Genomic DNA, 21,338 nt, shown 5'->3' on the forward strand with positions numbered 1-21,338 from the left:
ATTCCTGTTTCATTTGTAATTAGTTATTTAAGTTTACGTTATGTTTTATAACGATTTATTTTGATCAAGACTGTATGCTTATGCTTATACACTCACAAAAAGTGTTTTATATTTAGAAGACAATATATTTTACTAGAGGAAAAAATTGTATAGTACATAAATTTTCAGTCCATAATAATATTTACGGGTTTGTTTTTCATTTGTTATTTTTGTAACTTTTCACATATAAGTAAGTCAAATTATATTATACGGATTTTTTTTTGCGTAGTAGGTGTGTGTGTGTGTGTATAATATCAACAAAAAATACAAACCTACATTATAATATTTTCCTTTGGTCTCCAGAGTGTTTCAGACCAAAGATCTAAAGTCTTAGATCTTATTTAAATATTGAAATTTTTAGTAAGACATAAAAATTCGTGTGCACTACTCCATATAATCCTTATTTATTATAAATGCGAAATTAACTCTGTCAGTCTGTATGTATGTATGTATGCAACGCACTTACGCATAAACTACTGAACCGATTTAAATGAAATTTGATACAGATATAATCTAGAGCCTGAGAAAGGAAATAGGCGAAAAACTGCTGTAATTAGGAGTTGAAATAGCTGTTCAAAGGAATGTGATTCAAAAACTGAAAAGTTATTCATCGATTAAGCTCTTATTTTGACACTATAAACAACCAGCGTCAACGATTGTTTTTATCTTTTTTTAACCTTGGGGAGGTGGAAAGGTGGGGCATGAAAAAAGGGGATGGTCAATCGAATATTTACAAATATATCCAAGTGGGTATGAAATAAAAGATCATGACGTGTACATTACAAAACTGTAGCCTCAGAACAAGGGGGTATTGGGGAGCGGTTGGAAGGGAAGATGAATAATGTAATATTTTCAAATATATCCAAGTCTGATGTCAAATAAAAGGGCATGATGTTTATATTAAAAAGCAATAAGTTACATGAAGGTCAGTTCAGCCGTTTAAAAGTTGTGAACTCTTTTATCGAGTGTATGAACTAGGCCACTGCCTTCAAGGTGTAAGTACTAGGTACTTAAATGATTTGAAAAATTACTCGAGTATAGAAAGCTTCGTTATCAGCGAGTGTAACATGGAGTATTTTCAAAAAAGTTAGGGCTCCGCACCAAAATAATAAAATCGAAGAAATTGTGAACAAAAGGATTTCTTTAAAAAGTGAACGCTAGTATTTAAAATTGAAGTTGTCTAGTGAGGCGGGTAGTTCACAACTAGTAATGATATATATCTAAGTGTAAAATTCTTGCAATATCACTGAGCAACGCGAAGTTCAATCTTCAGTCTTACAAGGCTGTATCTAAGAAGATTTAAGAACAAATAAACAGGAACACGGATCGAAGGTTAATTTGGAATTATTAGGTGTAAAATCACATATCAACTGTATTTTATTATCATCGCAAATAAAATATTTCAATGAAATATGCAAAATTCAATCCCGTACCTGAGTCCAAGATTAGAATATAAAAGTCATGTTAAAATCGATCGGTTCGTTAGGAGCTGAAAGCAGCTATGATGTTATAGGCAGACATCGAAATTAATATAATTCTAATGAAAATGCTGGGCACTTTCAGCTGTAGGTGAATATGTGCACACAACACACTGCTGTCTGTATACATATACTAAGATTCCTACATTAACTTGGGGAGTTATAATATTTTAATTTCTTATTAAATTTATAGCCAATCATCTTTAATAACATAAACTATACTTCCTGATAATAAAAAACATATTGAAATTGATCCATCAATAAAGGAGGATTCATGCATTGAGAAAGAAACCAGTCTTTCTTGAATTAATTTTTTTTAAATTGTAAAGTAGTTCTTCTTAAAGCATATTAAATTTGTCACAATATGGAAAAATTTTATGATGATAGTTTTTTTTTGTATTGGATAGGAAAAATTATGAGAAATACTTTTTCTGAATCATCCTGTTTGAGAATAAAATATTTCATTCATAAGCATACGAAAAATGAATTTTTGTATGTGAATTTCAAACGGAAAAGCTTTTAAAATGTTTGTCTGAAAATTTTAAGTAAATTCATTTGGCGATATATTTATTTTAAATAAATAGGTTACTTAAAAGGTTTGTTTTTTTTTGGTAGATAAAAAAATTATATTTATAAAAAAATAAATATATATAATCACACGCTGAGGGATTAGAGACACTTACCAAAAGCTTAGAATATTGTTCATATAATAGCAACCTTTTTTGGGGTATTTATTTATTTTGTCCTCAATTTCTAACGTTAAAACAATAATTTTTTGGAGGCATAAAAATGTATTCTTTTGATTTTGTTTCTTCCCACTCAATATTTACTTGGTCTTGCATACTGTAGGCGTCGTTATGCTGGACAATTATTTTGACTTCTCTTATCAAACTATACTTTGATAGAACAGAATTGAAAATTTTCTCTTTTCTTAAAAATTTTTTCCCAAGTAACGTTGCTTAAAGATCAGCAAATTAGACTTACAATAGACCTTTTTCACATTTTTTTTTCTTTTTTTTTTTAAATGAAAGTAAATGTCCTGATAAATGGGCTAATTTTTTCCCCCGATTTTTTTGAAGCCATATGACCGAGAAAACAGACAATGAAAATCATTAAAATTCAAATTGGCGAAAACGATCGGGAAACACACGATGTTACACGAAGGTTGGTTACACGTCATTTAAAGTTGATAATATGTTTTATTGTCATTGCTTGTCGGATTGACATCACAGATCACGCGTGCGGCGGAGGATCAAAGATTAAAAAAAAAAAAAAAAAATGTACAAACAACTCTATGGCAATAATTTCTAAAACTTACTATATTATTTGGATAAATCTCATATATTAAAAAAAAACACATCTTTAAGAATGCAAATGTATTCAATAATAATTGAAAATCGAAACTTTTTTTTTGACTATGTGATGGGTGAAAAATGGCTCTTATCAACCCACCTTCTTTGCGAGAGTATATAAGATATTAAGAAAATCGATTTCAATTTTTGGGTCCTTAATTTTATTTGACAATAATGATATCTTTCAGCTTCCTTCAAAGCAGAAATAAGAAAATAATGCACGGTGGCACATTTCCCTATTTTTATCTTACGCTTCAAAATACAAAATATAAAATATTTCAACTTACCATAAAAGCTCCAATAATAATTGAACAAAACTCCGGTTTAATAGTACTACCAGCATCATAAAATATTTTACTTGTATAAAATATAACTGCATTAATACCACTCATTTGTTGGAAAAACATTAAGCCAAGTGAAATAATTAATGCACGTACCAATGATCTTGATTGAATTATATCACTTAATGAACTTTCATTATTCTTTTGTTCTTGAATAGCATCGCCCATACGTGTATATTCATCTTCAATATCATAACGCTCACCACGGAACCATTGTAATGCTTTGCGTGCACTACGCTCTTTACCTTTACTACATAAATATACGGGTGATTCGGGCATAAATGAAAAGGTAGTGATAAATATCAATGGCCCCAATGCTGTTATTAACGCCAAAACTAAGAAATCGTTCAACATAGCTGAAACAAACAAAAACGATAAAAAAATATTTAATTGATTAAGTGAGAGTAGATAAAGAATAATGCGAATGTAAAGTATCCAAAATTATTTTTTATTTAAGTTAAAATTTCCTTTTTGTCAGCTTTATACTAAGAATTATCCCAATTATGTAGGGAATGTTGCTTGCATTTCTTGCACTTATAATAATCATTTCTAAATTTCATTTTAAGGTACGTAATGAGCAATCTCAATAACCGACTCTCTCAAAAGTTCTTTATTTTCAAAATATGTTTTTCGAGAAGAGGTTTTAGGGTCGCTGAGCAAACGAGTTTCGCCTAATAATATGGTTTCTAGGCTTTTCCAATATTATAAAGAACATATAAAAAAATAAATTATTGGTTCAAGCCATTTTGAGCCAGAAAACGACCAGCTGTATATTTTTAAATACAGTGTATCGCATTTAAGATGAAGAAACCCTCAAATTTTCGTTACTTATAGGAATATCGATTTGAAATTTTGTAATGGGCCAAATTTTTTAAAAAAGTAAACAATCGAAATCAGTTAACCTACTACAAATTGGGCAGATTTTTAATATTTTTCCTAGCATCAGAGAAGGTTATAGATAAGCAAAAAAAATTAAAAATGTTGCTTAGAATATTTTTTATACCTACATATCGATTGTCATGGAAAATACCTTTTAGATTTTTAATTTTTTCATTATTTTGGTTTACACAAAATTATTATAAGTTTATTGAAATATTTGAATACATAATATTATTAAATTATCAATTTGCTTAGTTTTTACATTCTCCTAGTGTGCTATGGAATGTAAAAACTGGACAAATTGATAATTTAATAGTTTTATGTATTCAAATATTTCAATAAATCGGTATATGGGTATAAAACAATATTTTAAGTAACTTTTCTAATAATTTATTTCGATTTCTCTTACCATCTCTGACGCTAGACAACCTAGTAAGAATCGGTCCTATTTGTCAATTTATAGTGGGCTGAGTTTAAAGTTCATCACCCTGTATCCCTATATAAAATGTCCAATCTATATTCTATAAATAACGAAAATATGAAATTCAAACTCGGCGTTGTAGTGCTTAGGATGCCTACTCCTCGTGCGGAAGGTCTTGCTTTGTTACCCAAAGAGTACTCAATCTATAACTTAGCACGCAAGACTTCTTAAGAAAATAAATTACAGTTTGAAAAGCAACGAAACCCATCTAATAAAAATCTTAGAAACCGTTACGTCAAAAAAAGTAATAAAATAAATTGGTCAGAATGCAACTACTTCATATTCGTCCATCACTGTGCATGCTAAATGCATTTAGCTCAATTAATATACAAAAGAACGGTATAATACGCAGCATTTCAAGTACAATATTCGAAGATAATAATTCATCTAAGCATGCAAGGTTTCGTATTTGAATTTTACAAATGCGCGCGCCCTCAACAAAAAAAACACTCATTTATCGGTCGTATACAGTAAAAGTAATAACTAAACGTGTTTTGAGTTTAATTTATGGCTTTTAATTAATTGTTTGAAAGTGTTTTCAGTTTAGGTTTTAGTTATTAAAAAAAATTTATGTCTTATTATACCCAGTTTTTTATATAACATATATTTTATTTTAGTGGAAAATTTATCGTTCAATGTGTCTTTTGAATAATGAATAAAAAATTTTAAACTTAATTTCTGGTTGTTATATTTTTTTCATACACATAAGATGTTTACGCACAGTTTTTTTACATAAAATATTATGTAAAAAAATTGATACATTAACAACAATTTTAACGAATGTTGTACGGTTTTTACAACGGGTAACGATGTTTCAAACCCTAGCTTCAGCATACCGTATCAGTAGCTGAATACATTTATTAGTCCATTAATGAAAAATGAAATACAGTATGAAGAAGAATGCCCGAATAAGAAGATAATATACCGTTCTCTACCGATAGAACTTGACCTTTTGAAAATAGTTAGTTGTATTTTGTATACAGGGTGCGTAGTTTTAATACTTCACCCTATTTTCTCCTTCCACACTTAGACAAGCCTTAAGTCTGGACCCCTACGTTCAATTAGTATTAGGAAAAAAATATGCAAGGAAGGTGGTTAGGAACACAAAGTCCAGTAGAGTGACTACTTCGGCGTCCAAACTTAGCTCTAGAAAACTATTTTTTGCGAGAATTTCTGAATAATTAAGTGTACGAAAATCTCAATATTATGGCATCAATAGAATATTTAAAACATCGAATACTTCGAACTTGTCTAAGTCTTTCCCAAGCCAATCGAACTAGGGAATTCAGATCTAAGGCTTACCTAAACGTGCAGGGACCTCAATTTTAACAGCTTCTTTAAAATAATAAGGTGATTTTGATATAAAACTGAGTTATTGAATATTTATTAATTTAAAATTGTGTTGTTTTTTACAGGAGCTCAAGTGCTACCAAAATATGCAAAAAAATAAAGTTTTCTGCTTGAAAATCAAAAGTTGGGTGCAGTATCTGCTAAGACGATGGACTAAAAAAAATTTATATAGCTTAAAATAAACTAGATTAAAAGTGATAAATAAGTTTTTTTATTTTTTAATTTGGCACCCTAAAAAAGGTAGGTGGAGCAATAAAAGGCACAGGTCGCTGTAAGGATTCTCCTTATTAGATTTTATGATTCCTTAGCTTTGAAAACTCAAGCCTAAAATTTTAAAGTCAATGGAAGTAAATTAAAAATTTTCATAAATTGCTATCTTAAAAGTAGGTATAATTTTTTTAAAACTCTTTTGAATTATTGATGAAATAATAGTTACCATATCATTTTCAGATTCTGTAAAGTTACAGATTCTAGAACTATTTTAATATTTAAACCAAATCAAAATTCTACTAAAATCTATTTTTTTGTTAACACGTGTTATTTTATTGTACAAATAAAAAAGAAAGAAAAATTGTTTGTATTTCTTTTTATGTCCTTTTAATCTTTCGTCACGACAATGTGGATAAGCATAAAATGTGGAAGAAAAAAAAACTTTTTACTTCTTAAGTACATAAAAGATTATCCATACTTTAATGTAGAAACACGAAATACGTTAGGTACTTCTATTCTACATTCTCATACAGAGTGTCTCATAAATACGTTCTTCCTACGATATTATGCAAATTTTGTATTCACTGATTTTTTCCGAATTTCGCTTCATGTTATGTTAAATGTAAATTGTTTAGATTCAGTTACGAATAGGTACGGAGCAGTTCAAGGTGTAAAATGTCATAAAGTCCTCAGGATCAAGTCTAATGCATTATTCCAGTGTACCTTATAGAAGTGACACTTTTGAAAGCAACAAACAGCAGAAAGTTTATGTCAATCGAAAGGTGTTTATTCATAATTGGAATATTTTAAACGGTGGTCTTGAAACATGAAACCTACAGTAAAAATTTTTATTTTTCTTTATGATTTTTTCTCCGACGTAGTAGTAATGTTTAAAAAAATATAAGGTTGGATTACAAAAGGTGGATTAATTAAAGATTGACAGTTAAACTCTTTGATACCAAATCATTAATAAATATTCTTTCAGAGACTTATAAAAAGGACATAGCGGTTTGTTGATGAGAAATTTTCTTCTCTGTCAGTCTTTAAAATAATATTAATTTATTTATATACCTAATAAAGGTGTAGTTTCCAAATAAGTATATTTACATGACTTCTAAGCTCAAGTTATGCAGATATCACGAAGATCGAAAGAAACGAAAAAAGACGATAATTAAAATCTTTTCATTATATTAATAATATGAATTTTCATGTGATGGTTTCATAATTTATATAATGATATTGACTATACTTTTAACGGACTTCAAACAAAAAAGGAGGAAGTTATCAATTCGACTGTATCTTTTTTTATGTGTGTTACCTCAGAGCTTTAGACTAGGTGAACCGATTTTGATGATTCTTTATCTATTTGAAAGCTGGTGCTTCCCGTGTGGTCCCATTTTATTTTGGTTCAGTTCTGACAACGGCAGCCATGAGAAAACCATAAAAGTCTTCAATTTGCATTAAGTATGCACGACAAGAGGACGAATAACTCAATATCACGTCAAAGGATTTCGATGATTATTTTTTTAGTGACAAATTAGTTAGTGTACTTCTGATTCACTAAAAAAAACTTTAACTAAAAGAAAACCAACTGTAAAAGAAAAACTTTTCCAAAACAGATTAATATGCACTAAAAAACGTTTCCTTGGCTGACACCGACTCCAAAAATTTCAATAATTTTAACGACAATACATTATCGTTATTTTTTTATTTTTTAGTGCATATTAATCTGTTTTGGAAAAGTTTTTCTTTTGAAGTTTTTTTTTCTTTGTTAAAAGATTTTTTTTTAATAATCTAATTTCACTAAAGCATTTAGGCAATATTATTCCATAAATGAAAAATTATGTATTAAATAGGTACAGGTACATTTTGCTGAGTAAGAGAGCTGTAAATCGCGGAAGTTTTGTGAACTGGATGACTTTGAAAAGCATTTTTCAGTTTGACTCAGACTGAGACAGTAAAACTGGTTAAGTATCTAACAAGCATATTAATGGAACAAATCACCTCGAAACACCCGGTATCTTACATATATAGAATATATCTTATATACTTATATTTATTTTTCTACAAGTCTTGTTAGAAGAAAAACGTTCGTAATAGAGTAACGTTTTTGAATACATTTTCGTTCGATTTATGTATATATGTTATGGAAAGCTAATCAATATAATGTATTTTCATTAACAATATTGGAAAAATCTTTACAAAAATAGAGAAAAAAATGTGTGAAAAATTATTTTTAATTACTTAAAATAATATACCAAAAAGAATCATATTCTTTATTCTACATAATTAAAAATCTGTTACTGATTTTAGAAATGTTTAGAAATGCATACTCACTCGAAATCATTCGTAACGTTACAGTCTTTAATAATAATTATTTTACACATACTTTTAAATTTAAAGTAAAAACAATAAACAAGTGAAAACAAACAATTGACTGAGTTAAATGTTGAAATACCATGAATAGACAATGTTGATTACTCTGTCATATTACACATACATACATGTCACATATATATAACTGATATTACCATATAATACATACTATACAATTTGCGCTCTCACGGGTAAACATTGATGTTTACGAAAAAATGTTTCAAACAAAAGTTGTTTATTTTTTTATAAGAAATATTTTTTACATTTTAACTTTTGTTCTATCTCTAACGGTTTTTAAGACCCCATTGACCTTTGTTGCTCATTTACGAACTCGGCCTCACTTATTGACAACCGGAAATCTACTAATGAGGTTATTCTATGAACACCTATACCAAATTTTTTTTCGCAGCGTCAATATTTTTAAGCGTTACAAACTTGAGACTAAACTTAATATACCTTGGTATATTGCAATATACATGATATAACAATAACACGAGATGTAACCATTTAATTTATTGCAATAATGAGAACGCGATTACACAAAGTAGGCGAAATACGATGTACAGCAATAATATAAAAAAAATAGAAAAACCATCATGGAACGTTAAGTGGCCACTTCCAAAACCTTCTGAATTTGCATTTGAAAACTATGACCTGATTTTCCCAGTGGTGGTTTAATACGAATGATTAAATTACTTTTTCAGCATACATCCTATGAATTATGTATTTATTTTTATTCTTTAAATTTGAAACAAATGTCGAATCGAATCATTAATGTACAAGTCATACTCATACTTAATCGATTAATAATGAGGTAAGTACAGATTTTAAAATTATTATGAATTATTTTCATAAACGAAACCTTATTAATTACTATAGTTATTTGTTTCCATATTATAACATATTAGATATTCATTTGAAAAATTGAAACCCTTTTTTAAATAGCTATAATTTATTTAATATTATATACTTTTTAACATACGAGGCTGTCAAAAAGTATGGGAACAGTTGAAGAAATCGAGAAAGATATTTGGTTTGAAAAACTAAAACACAATTTACAATATTTTAAATTAGTCTATCTTGTAAAATGATAATAATTGAACTCCCAACAGATTATGTTACATTTCACATTCTTCATGTTAAAAGATATTAATTTTACACAAAAAAAATTTTTTCGATCCATAATAGTTCGTGATGTAATGAAAAAGAATAAAATGCAGCGTCACAAAGGTGGAGAGGTATTACAAAAGGTGAAGAAGTTTATGAACGGTTCCTAAGGCTATATTCATTAAAAAATTTGTTTCGTATATTTTGAAAAAAAAGGGATGAAGTCATGAAAAATAATAATGTATTAGTTTATTTCCATGAAATTATCATCCAGATGCTTATTGAAAGTGTAGCATTTTTTTATTATAGCGTTAAGTAACCCAAGAGGTTAACGGGACGGGGGTAAATTGGATAGGTTTTCTCTTTCCATTTCATTAGATAGATGATTAAAAAATATTGAACAAGCTTTTTTTCAAATTCAAATTAAAGTGGTTTTCTTGAGTTTTTCGCCTGTTCAACACATTTTGAATTTCTATGCATCCCTATATAGGGTGCTCATTTCAAAAGTATCCACCCTTAATAACTTTTAACCTGACGTGATTATTGTTTTGAGTGAAAACACGCCGATTTAGATATGAACGGGGATATTCAAAAATGTTACCTAGAAAATTTTAGGTTTCATCTCTTCACCCCCACCCACCTCAACTTTAAAATTTCAAATGGCATTCCCTGCCTTGCGATACCTCATTTGAGGGCATACAATTCTCTCTTCAACCATGCTAAAAAAATGAAATCGAGAGATTGGAATTCATTCTTTCCATCTTCAGTGTAGTCTATCTTAAGAACCATTCGATCGATTTTTTTGTTCTTCATGATTGAAGAGAGCATTATATTCTCTTTCGAATGAGGTAGATATTACAAGGTTGGGGTGCTAATTGAAATTTCAAAATTTTGATGGGTGGGGATGAAGGAATGAAACCGAAAACTTTTAGGTACCATTTTTGAACTTGCTAACGATTACCGTGCTAACGATTTAAGTGAAAAAAAGAATTCTGAGAAACGCACATATCCAAAATAAAATGTTTTACGTGCATATAAACGCAGTGGAATTCGAAAAAATTTATCTACAGATTTTTTTTTTCGGTATATAGACTTCAAAAATTTTAAGTACAAAAAATCTACTTACCAAATAATAGATGACTGATTTTAACATTCCTGAATTTGCGAAAAATTATAATAGCCCTGTATTTGTAGTCCAAATTTTGCCACTCGAAAGATTTTATCAACAAAACAATTTTGTAAAACTAGATATGAAATAATAAATTTTGTTTTTATAGCCTTAGCCAGGACTTTCATTTAAATATTTTTTCTCTAACATAAAATTTTCATATTTTCTTTATTCACAAAATCATAAACAGTTTTACCCAAATTAACGTATGACGAGATTTCATAGTAAAAGTTTATTATTATTACCTACATTTTTTTATATTTTTAACTTCTATTTTCAGTTTGTCAAAATTTGATAAATAGAAGTTGATGTAATCGAGTCAAAAAACAAAAAGTTTTTATCGGCCCTCCACTTTTGATGTTTTACGTTTTGAAGTTCGTAGATGTCTGAAATCTATAATCAATGTCTGCTGGTGTACACAAACAACTTTCCGGAACTATAAGAGATAAAAAGTTGAAAATTCGAACATAGCTTCGAATGATCCGTGTATAGTGTGTAATACTAACCCGATCTGTCTGACATTATTAAGGAAGTGAAAGGGGTGAAATTTGCACCCTTTAGTATTGGCAGTTCGGATTTGCGATTAAATAATTGTATTGCTTAAGTTTAGTATAATAAATTAAGTATCGAAGACGTTACCAAACCTCGCGTGTTTGGCCTTTAGTAGGTACCCTAATTCATAACAACTTCGTTTAATAAAACTAAAAGATTAAAATGATTATTCAAAGCTTAGTTTCCAGAGGTATTTTTAAAATAAGTGAAGGAAGGTTGAAAATTTGTAAGTAGTATAAAAAAAGATTTAGAAAAAGTATAGATTTAGACACCATCCCCTAATATTAAGCTGTTAACGAGGGCGAGGGGACTCTTCAAAATTAGTTTTTAAAAACGTATATGTCAATCAAAAACTTTTTAGAAATACTTGGTCCCTAAAATATTAGCTAAGACTAAAAAAAAATTTTCTAAGGAAAAGAATATGCAAAATGAGAATAGAAAATTATGTGTAATCATTTGTAGTGTTTTTTATTAACTAATTACAAAAACACCCACCTATAAAGTTTATTCGTTCATTGCTAAATATACACACATACCTTACAACAAACCCGTATAGAATACACATTCGAATTGTTTGCTTGTTTGTTTACTTCGAACGAGAAAGCATGATGTTGTTATTAGAGTTAGCAAGGTACTGTAAGTTATTTATACAATGAGTTTATAAATTATTTTGAATGCTGGAATTATTTGGATACATTATATGATGTATAATTCACTCAAGACTCCTCTACGAAAATATTAAGTATTTCATGTACCACGTAATTAGATTGACTTGATATGTTAGCTAACTGTTCAGCATTATAAAAAAATGGTATTTTACTTTTTACTTATTTGTGAATAATCGTATAAAATTGAAATATAAAATGTAATTGTCTATTTGTAGACGTGAATAGTATGATTTTTTTAAAGAATAAATTATATCTAACGTTGCAATAACAGAAACAAATAAATAAAACTTTCAACCAAAAATATTGCTTAATTATTTCTCCGAAAAAAAAAACCATTATTTAATTTTTTTGCAAAACCATCCACTTTCAATAAGAATTGAAATATATATCATTGAAAATTATGTAGTAAGTGAAAAATCTCCATATTGCACCGACAATCGAATCACGGACTTTAACATTAACTCTAATATTCATTCATATTTGTTGGCTTTCTTTTTAGACTTTACAATTACACATGTTTATATTTTTTTGTTTGAAATTTTCTTTGTAGTCTATTTTTAATAAGCATAAAAAATAATGATGGTAGTATAGACTTAAATATTACTACAACAACTCCACAACACAAAAGAAAAGAAATAATTTTCCTAAAAGCATTTAGTCAGACGTAGTATTTTCGGGAGATTTTTGTAGCAAGTGTAGTCTCAAATTTTTTGTCAATGAGGAAACATTGTTTGGATGGAAATATTAATTGGCACTGATTTAAAACATTTCTTCGTTCTTTCGATTTATTCAAAATTTATAAACAATTTTCTTGTTGAGATAGCAGAAATAATGTTTATTTATGGTGTTTATACCAGGAAAATTAACAGCGTCTTGCTGAATTGTGTGCATAAGCTTTACAATCTTCCTTTCTTATTTAAAATTTAGATAAGATGTTTAAATTTTTTTTCTATTCTACTTCAATAAGTTAAGAACTACCAGTATGAGGTAGATATTAAATAGCTGAAACTATTAGGTATCTAGAGCTGTACTATTCTATAGCTCTTTTAACTACAGCTAGCTAGCTACCGAACGTAATAATATCATCTACAGACCAAAGACACAAACAGATTGGAAAGATGTTATGTAATACAAACACACATATGTTTAGAGAAAGCCGTGTTAGGTCTGTATTTTATACAAAAGCTATTATATACATTTACCTAGTAACATATACAAATACATCCATACAAAGAGTTACAAAAGTAACAAGTTCAATAACTCTCATATAAAGCAATAATTTGAAAAACGTTTGATTTAAAAGTCAGAAGATTTTAAAAAAATCTATCAAAATTACTGATTTGTGTGAGTTTAAAATGTATTCGTGTGTCGAAGATGTGAATCCTTTTCAAAATTTCTAATGGAAGCCTCTGTTTTTATTCCACAACCGTCAACTGGAAACATATTTTTGACAAACGAAGTAATTAGAAAGTTGTACCTCAATCGCAAAATCGACTTACACTTGTATACAAGTATACATATATTTAGCAGTTCCTTAGTCACGCTAAATCTCAAAAACTGCTGCCCCGTTTCGCACAATTTTTTTTTATTTGTTCGTATTAATAGAGGGAAGGCTAAGTAACAAAAATATTAGGGAAACTCAAAAACCAAGAAAATTTAAATTTCAAATGCCATGTATAAACATCTATCAGAAATCACCAAAGATCAGAATTAGAAGACAGTTTTGGCAACTTCGAACCACTGTACACTGTTGGCACTCCAAATTTTTTATTTCAAAAGCCTATGAACCTAGGAACCAAAAGTTACTACAGAATAGAATCAGAAGTTATTGGTAATTTTGTTTTGATTACCATTCATTGCGCAAATTTTTAGAATATTTGCCAGCGAGCACCGAGGACGAACGACATCTAATTTATCAAGAAATCGAGGGCAAGATTGGAACAGCATGCGATGTGGTGACTTTTTGGTCTTCATTAAAAAACTTCCATCTATTATATTAGGTTTCCGTACACTTGATTTTTCGTTCCTACAGGATTATGCCATAAAAAGGAGCCTTCTTTTTTATCTAAGCAAGAGGATCAATCCTTCTTTTACTTTTGTGACATTTGGTTTATACACATATACAAGGTGAGAAAATTTTCAACGATATTGAAACTAAATTGAAAACTTTCATGAATAAATATTTTTTTTATTTTTATATTCCTATATCCGAGATTATTATTAAAGAAGTTTATGCATAAAAGTTATTTGAATTACTTCTAGGCTAATCTTAAAAATTTACCATTCACTATTCTATTTATATTTTAGAATATACAAAACATGGTCGAAATAATTTGCCCAACATTTCTTCGATTAAAAATTTTGTTATGATTTAAATCATTTAGCTTATATGTTATCTTGGAAAACATGGAAATCAGGACCGTATCCTCAAACAAAATTCAAACAAAATGAATATTTTGTTCGAAGTGACAAGATAGTTCTACGCAGTAACAAGAACCAATATGAATTTAATAAAATTAAAAAAATACTAATCTAAAAAAAGTAATTCTTATTTTCACGGCTATAGGCCTTCACGATAATTTTAACCGCTTTATCTCCAAAATTCGCATTGTTAGTTGAATATTAAGTTGTTTTTTTACCGTTTATCGTTTAAAATTTTTTTACATCAAATTTTTTTATTAAGTCTCTTACGCGATTTAGTGAGTGTAATTGATCCTAGAACTGAACGTTTTACGATTAAGTCTGAGTTTATGAATAATTTCTACTAAGCATAAAAATTATTAAAAATATTATTTCTCGAGTACAAAAAATTTTACCGCCTTGGGAATAAAAGTTTTCCTCTTTCTCGTTGCGCATTTAAAATCATAATGGCACTTTACGTCATAAAAAAGAAACAACTAGGCTGTCAACGTCACCTTAACAAAGTCAAACAATATTAGTCCCTCACAAAAAAATAACGTGACACACAATACTTTTTTAAATATATAAAAATGTTTCCACATTTTCTTCAGATTATAATTTTCCTGAAAGGACGCTAATAATGGTCTATTTTCCTATACTGAATCGAATTGAAACAAGTGATATGCATGTCAAGAGATTACTTTTTCAAAAGGGAAAAAGTTAATTTTCGTTCTGGGAAACTATTTTCTTCCACGTAAACCGAAATAAAAGCTGTTTGTATTTGGCAAAAATTCGAATCTGACATAAATAGGAATTTTCAATAAATGAGTGTTTATAAGTTAAAATTCTACAATAACATTATGGTAAACTATCTAGAGCAAAGTTCAATTAGTTATATCATATTTTGTCCTAAATACAGTGGCGAAATTTTACAGCTATAAACCCCAGCTTAAAAGGAATTATTTATGTTTGGACTCATGTTATATCCAACGATAACATTATACACAGTCATAATTAAGCTAGGCCAATTAACATATATTGTACTTTAGTGATGGGCCGAATGTTGAATTTTATACATTCGCGAATGCGAATATTTCTAATATTCGCTATTGCGAATATTAACTTCATATTAAACGCTCACAAATTCTAAATTATTAACTTGATTAATCTTTATATATTATTTCTCCAGCATGTTTTTTTCTGCCTATATCTTATCTTCCTTTATCAAATTCCATGCTTAACACCTCATTTTCAAGCATGTTGGCTTCTGGCGAAAAATGTACATACTCACGGACTAAAATAGTACGAAATATTTTAAATGAGTTAAATAATAAGTGTATCAGGCAAACATGATTCGAATGTAACAGTTTTTATAGATGTTTTCCTAATAATAAGACATCATTAAGAAGTGACTCAGCAACTGTAAAGATATTTCAAATGAAACTATTTTTAAAACATGTTCTCCTAATATTAATTTAACAACTTTTGATTTTTTCATTACTTTTCTAGGAAATTTGTTGTTGTTTTTTAGTCACGAGTGAGTACAGCGTAACCATGGGCTACGGTATTCACGGGAGCGGAATTTCGCACGGGTCGATCTAGTACATATAATTCTTCATTAGCGTATGAGTCCGTTCCGTCGTATAAGTCCATTAAAAACAAACCATATAAGTCCATTAAAAGCAAGATTCAGTTTTTTTTTTTAATTTGAGGTTAGTTTACCATAATTGCGTTTTCCCAACAGTCAAATTTAACAGTGATTAAAAAGTGATATAAAAATATGAGTAAAGTACATATTTGCAAAGTATACGGATACATAAAGAACAACAGTTCTATACAAATATACGAACTCACATTTTTTTTGGTTGTAACATGAGAAGTCCAAAATACCAAATGGTGAGTTCGTATATTTGTATAGAACTGTTGTTCTTTATGTATCTGTATTCTTTGATATTTGTGGCTTTGATAGATACAAAATGATGGTGATTTTTTGCGAAAGTTAAAAGATTCGCGAATATTCGTCCCATTACTATTGTACATATGACAAATAAAACTTAAAATAAAATCATTGCAAAATCTGATATATTCCAGTTATATATTTAATTATAAATAAATCTTTTTTATTTAGTTCTTTGAACGGAATCGACTACGGTATAAACGTATGGTATATTTTTTTCAAATCAGCCATTGCTCTATAGGTTTTTATTTTTTTGATCGAAAACTATTATATTTTCATAGAAAATCAACATACAAATTTTTAACAAATGTTTTAATGTGAAGGCAATATTTAAAAATTAAAAAAACTTAGAGCGCGGATTAAGCTCGTGTGGATATTTATAAACCGCAACCAAAATTTTAACATTATGGTAACTAGATTTTAACGGACAAGTCGAGACTTACTTCATTTTAAAGGACAAGTCATAATAATTCGTAAATTTTTCACGAATATTTTCCGGCAATTTAATCCATTTTTCTAATGTTAAATGTCTTTTTTAATTCAATTGGTTTTTATTTTAACTTTTCTACAAGTGTTCCTCTATTATCGATTTTTATACCATGTATATGAATTATACATGGTAAAATAATTAAGTAAAGTCCCAAGTTTATAACGCTTAAAAATATTGATGCTACGAAAAAAACTTTGCTATAGCTGCTCATAGAATCACTTAATTAGTCCATTTCCGGTTGTCTGTCTGCCTGTCTGTCGTCTGTCTCTCGTCTGCCCGTCTGTCATCACGATTACTCAAAAACGAAAAGAGATATCAAGATGAAATTTTTATAGAGTGCTGAGGCCGTAAAAAGTGAGATCAAGTTCGTAAATGAGTAGCATAAGTTAATTGGGTCTTGGGTCCGTAGGACCCATCTTGTAAACCGTTAGAGATAGAACAAAAGTTTAAATATAAAAAATGTTTCTTATAAAAAAATAAATAACTTTTGTTTGAAACATTTTTTCGTAAACATCACTGTTTACCCGTGAGAGCGCAAATTATGCGCAAATTGTATAGTATGTATGTTATGGCTATATCAGTTATATGTATATGTGTGACATGTATGTATGTGTAATGTGACAGAGTAATAAACACTGTCTATACATGGTATTTCAACAGTTTACTCAGTCAATTATTTGTTTTCACTTGTTTTTCATACTTTTAGGTAGTATAATTAATATTAGTTATAGGTATTTCTTTCTTTAATAGGTATATTTCAAACTAAGCATTAGCGTTTTTTTTTATTGGATATGTGAATGTTTATGTGGGTTTGTGGTATAATCATTTTCGTTGCACTATCACGTTGCACAAGTGAGTTAAATAATTGCAAAATTTGAAATTTCTCAATTAAAACTTATATATTTAGAATAATTTATTTCATCAGTAAGTTTTTGAGCGAGCCTCAAAAGGTCATATCCACGTTTTATATTTTCTAATATAAGTAGAAATACATTATCTATCGTTCTTTGTCTTTTCCTACACACATATGTACAGTGGAAAGTTAATTTTCACTGCAATGCGATTGTGAATAACTTTATAGCACGTTTATTACGTACTTAATTTAGTTGAATTTAAAAAAAAATTATTTTGTAGATTTTATTTTTAAAATATTAAGTAGATTTGTTTCATATACCTTGAGCAAAGATAATACCTACCAGGTATTTGCAGAGAACAAAAATATTTAAATAATTCATATGAATATAGTTCATAAATTCTTATACATTCTGGATTTTAATTATTTAATTATTCAAGAAGTTATATGCTGAATTTCATTCGGAAAAAAGTTTGTAACATGTTTTTTTATTAGGCTTCTTGCACTTGGAGTAAGATTTAATGTTTAGAAATAACTATTAGTGTACGTTTTCAAAAAGTTGCGTACAAATCTCAAACTTTTATTCATTATCTTCTATTTGAATATCGTCCTCAATCAATATTCATCAATTTCAAACTTCTTGTAAAATTACAAATTTTCCAAAAAAAAAAAAAAGAAGAATCCGTAACCTCCTCCTTTGTAAGGCACAACCTTGACTACAGCCAAATGTCCGCATACACATAGTATATGCAGATATCTACACAGGATATAAAATTATGGAATTTACTTTAAAAATGCCTAATAATTGAGTTTAGAGTTATAAACCTAAGTAATTAAATCAGGCATGGAAGAGTTATTTTAAGTCGAAGTCACCATTCTTATAAGTTTATTGTGTGCCATAAATTTTACTGTGTGTCTCTTTATCCAAGTCCGCATTGCACATAGAGGTTTAAGCGAGACGGGTAGGTATACGAAAAATGTTGTCTCTCTGTCTTACTCGTATTTTTGGTTGTCACTGGTTAGGTTGTCACTGTCTTACTCGTGTTTTAGATATAGATATATGAGAGACTTCCCTAAGTCACATTTATCCATGCCTGAAAAAAATGTCTATATTTTGAACTTTTTCAAAGAAGGATTTTTAAAAAGAAAGACTTAAATTTTAATCACTGTACCCAATTTCCTAACCTTTCACTACTTTACAGCTTCAAAAGGGATTGGTAACTTGCTCTTGAAATGAAATAATATGATGTCGCTGTATTTACATATTTTATAGGAAATTTGCTGTATTTATAAATTTTATAGGTCGTTTCTAAAATATTTTATAGGATATGATCATCACATATATAAAAGTTTGTCTAACATCTGTATTAGGTTATATTTCTAGTCCCCTAATTAATATACAAGCTTGTAGTGTACATAACACATAATTAGGGTAACAAATTGCATCAATTTTAATGTTATAATGACATAATTAAAACGTGAAAATGACAATTTAATTAGCATATTTTATCTGATAAAGTGAATTTTACAACATGATTTTACACTACTTAAATTTTTCATTACAACAAAATAAATATGCAAACATTAATTTAGTTCTTATAGCAAAGAAAACTAATTGAAGTTAAAATCATATTATCTTTGGAGTTAAAACTTTCTTGAAAATCAAAAGAGAGCTGCTTTTTAGTTGGCAGTGCGATGAATAGTTTGCCACGAAAAAAACTACACAGGTAACATTGGAAAAATCTAATTGCAATCAATAGAAAAATGGAGGAGTTAAGAGAAGTGCTGACTAAAGAGAGCACTTCGTAGTCTTGGAAATTGTTAGTTAATCATATCCTAACAAATTCAAGATACAGATATATTATGGTTCTATATGTTTCAAAGACAAAAGGGTAAACTTTTTTCAATGACAAATTCAGTACTAATTTAAGACTTTCAACACATGCGGCAAGCATCTTTGTTAAGCATGTGCAATTTTTACCGTTATTTCTGATGATAAAACATATATGAAACAGGTTGCAGCAAAACGATATACCTATCTATAATGCCCCTAAACTTTTTCGAAAGGTAAATAATGCTTTTCTAAAGTTTGAATTATCAAATGACCAACTGTAGAAAATATCATATCTTATTATGAACCGATATTGATTTAAATTGTTTTAGGGAACGTGGAAAAGCGAGATAGTGGGGGCCGTCTTTTTTCATTATGCACCGGGGCTCTTGCCCGCCTCTCTACGGCATTGGTCGACTTTTTTTGAAAAACAAAATTTTTATTGAAACTTTGCGAGATATATATATATGTATATAATATAGAAATTTTTGTTCGTTTAGTTACGAACTCATTACATTGAGTTTCAGTTGATTTATTTTGGAAGTTTTGTTTCCAGTTATTCTTAAAAAATGTTTCCTATAGTCGAATCTTTAAAAACTATAAGCTAGTGCCAGACGAAACTCATTTATTTTTAGAGATCCTGTTTTTGCATGTTTAATTATGTGAACTTCTTTTTCAACTAAATTAGAGATTAATGATATATTTTATATCTAATAACTGCTTTTCATAGCAACGCCACCAAAAAAAGAAAATTTAACTGAAACTTCTTGTTCATTTATTCTATGAAAAATTTTATTAAAAAAATATTCTCTTTTTATTTTAAATAATAACCGAAGGATTTTATGAAAAGTATAAATTTTTTTATCATACACAAAAGGAAAAGCGGTTCAAAATTATTTCCAGTCCATTTACTTCATTACAGGTTTAAAAAAAAATGAAAGTAACAACGCATACACCTACGACTGACTACAAAGGTATTCAACACGGTAAAAGAGTTCTTCGAGTTCTTAACAAACAATATTTTTATATATCCGTATTTTATATAAAGTAAACACATAATATACGGTTTTAAAAAATAATAATAATACCATCTCTACAGTTATACATAACCGTTGAAAAATATTTATCCTTTATGCAAATACTGTAATATACAAAACGAAAAAAAAAAAGAAGAAATAACTAAACGAGTTTTGTTTTTGTTCGAATTTTTTATCCACAGCCCGTTTAATATTTAAATGGAGAACAGATGTTGGACTGTTCATTTGATTTTGTAACAATTTAGGTTTTACAGACTGGATACTTCTCCGTAACAGTCGAAGACCATGTGTAATATGATAAATAAAATTACATAACGATTGCATTTGGTTTTTTGCGTTTTATTCGATAATTTTAAGATTATGTTAAAAATGAAAAAAATAAAAGTTGTAGATGTTTTTACTGTCTAGAACTATTACACTTAATTTTTTTAAAAGGACGAGTATTTACGCCGTATATCGCAAAAACTCATTTGCCATTCTTTGAAGCCGCCCCCCTCTTCACCGGCAAATATTCAGCTGTTGAAGTTTTTACCCAACATTTGTAATCTTTTTATTAACACTTTCCTGCTAAGTTTGCTCTGTAACGAATTATTTCGTAAATTGAATACTTTTTGAGTTAGTACGTTTAGTCTAATAAATACTATGAGATATCACTTTCTAAGATATCACGTCCTCTATTGAGTCGTTTATAATACCTCAAATTAAAAATATTGCCAAATGTATAATATATGATTACAGAAATTGGCAATATATGATACTATTAAGTTGC

The 21,338-nt window shown here is 28.6% G+C and overlaps 1 protein-coding gene across 1 annotated transcript in view; it reads right to left on the reverse strand.

Annotated features, from left to right (window-relative positions):
- LOC123305310 (facilitated trehalose transporter Tret1-like) overlaps positions 1-21,338 on the reverse strand; it is a 38,171-nt gene that overhangs the window by 7,695 nt on the left and 9,138 nt on the right. Inside the window, exon 4 of the mRNA XM_044886997.1 lies at positions 3,157-3,566. Within this exon, the coding sequence (XP_044742932.1) occupies positions 3,157-3,566 (410 nt within the window). The remainder of the gene's footprint in view (positions 1-3,156; positions 3,567-21,338) is intronic.

The sequence above is a fragment of the Chrysoperla carnea genome, chromosome 1 (assembly GCF_905475395.1).
Source record: "Chrysoperla carnea chromosome 1, inChrCarn1.1, whole genome shotgun sequence".
In the NCBI taxonomy this organism is placed as follows: Eukaryota; Metazoa; Arthropoda; class Insecta; order Neuroptera; family Chrysopidae; genus Chrysoperla; species Chrysoperla carnea.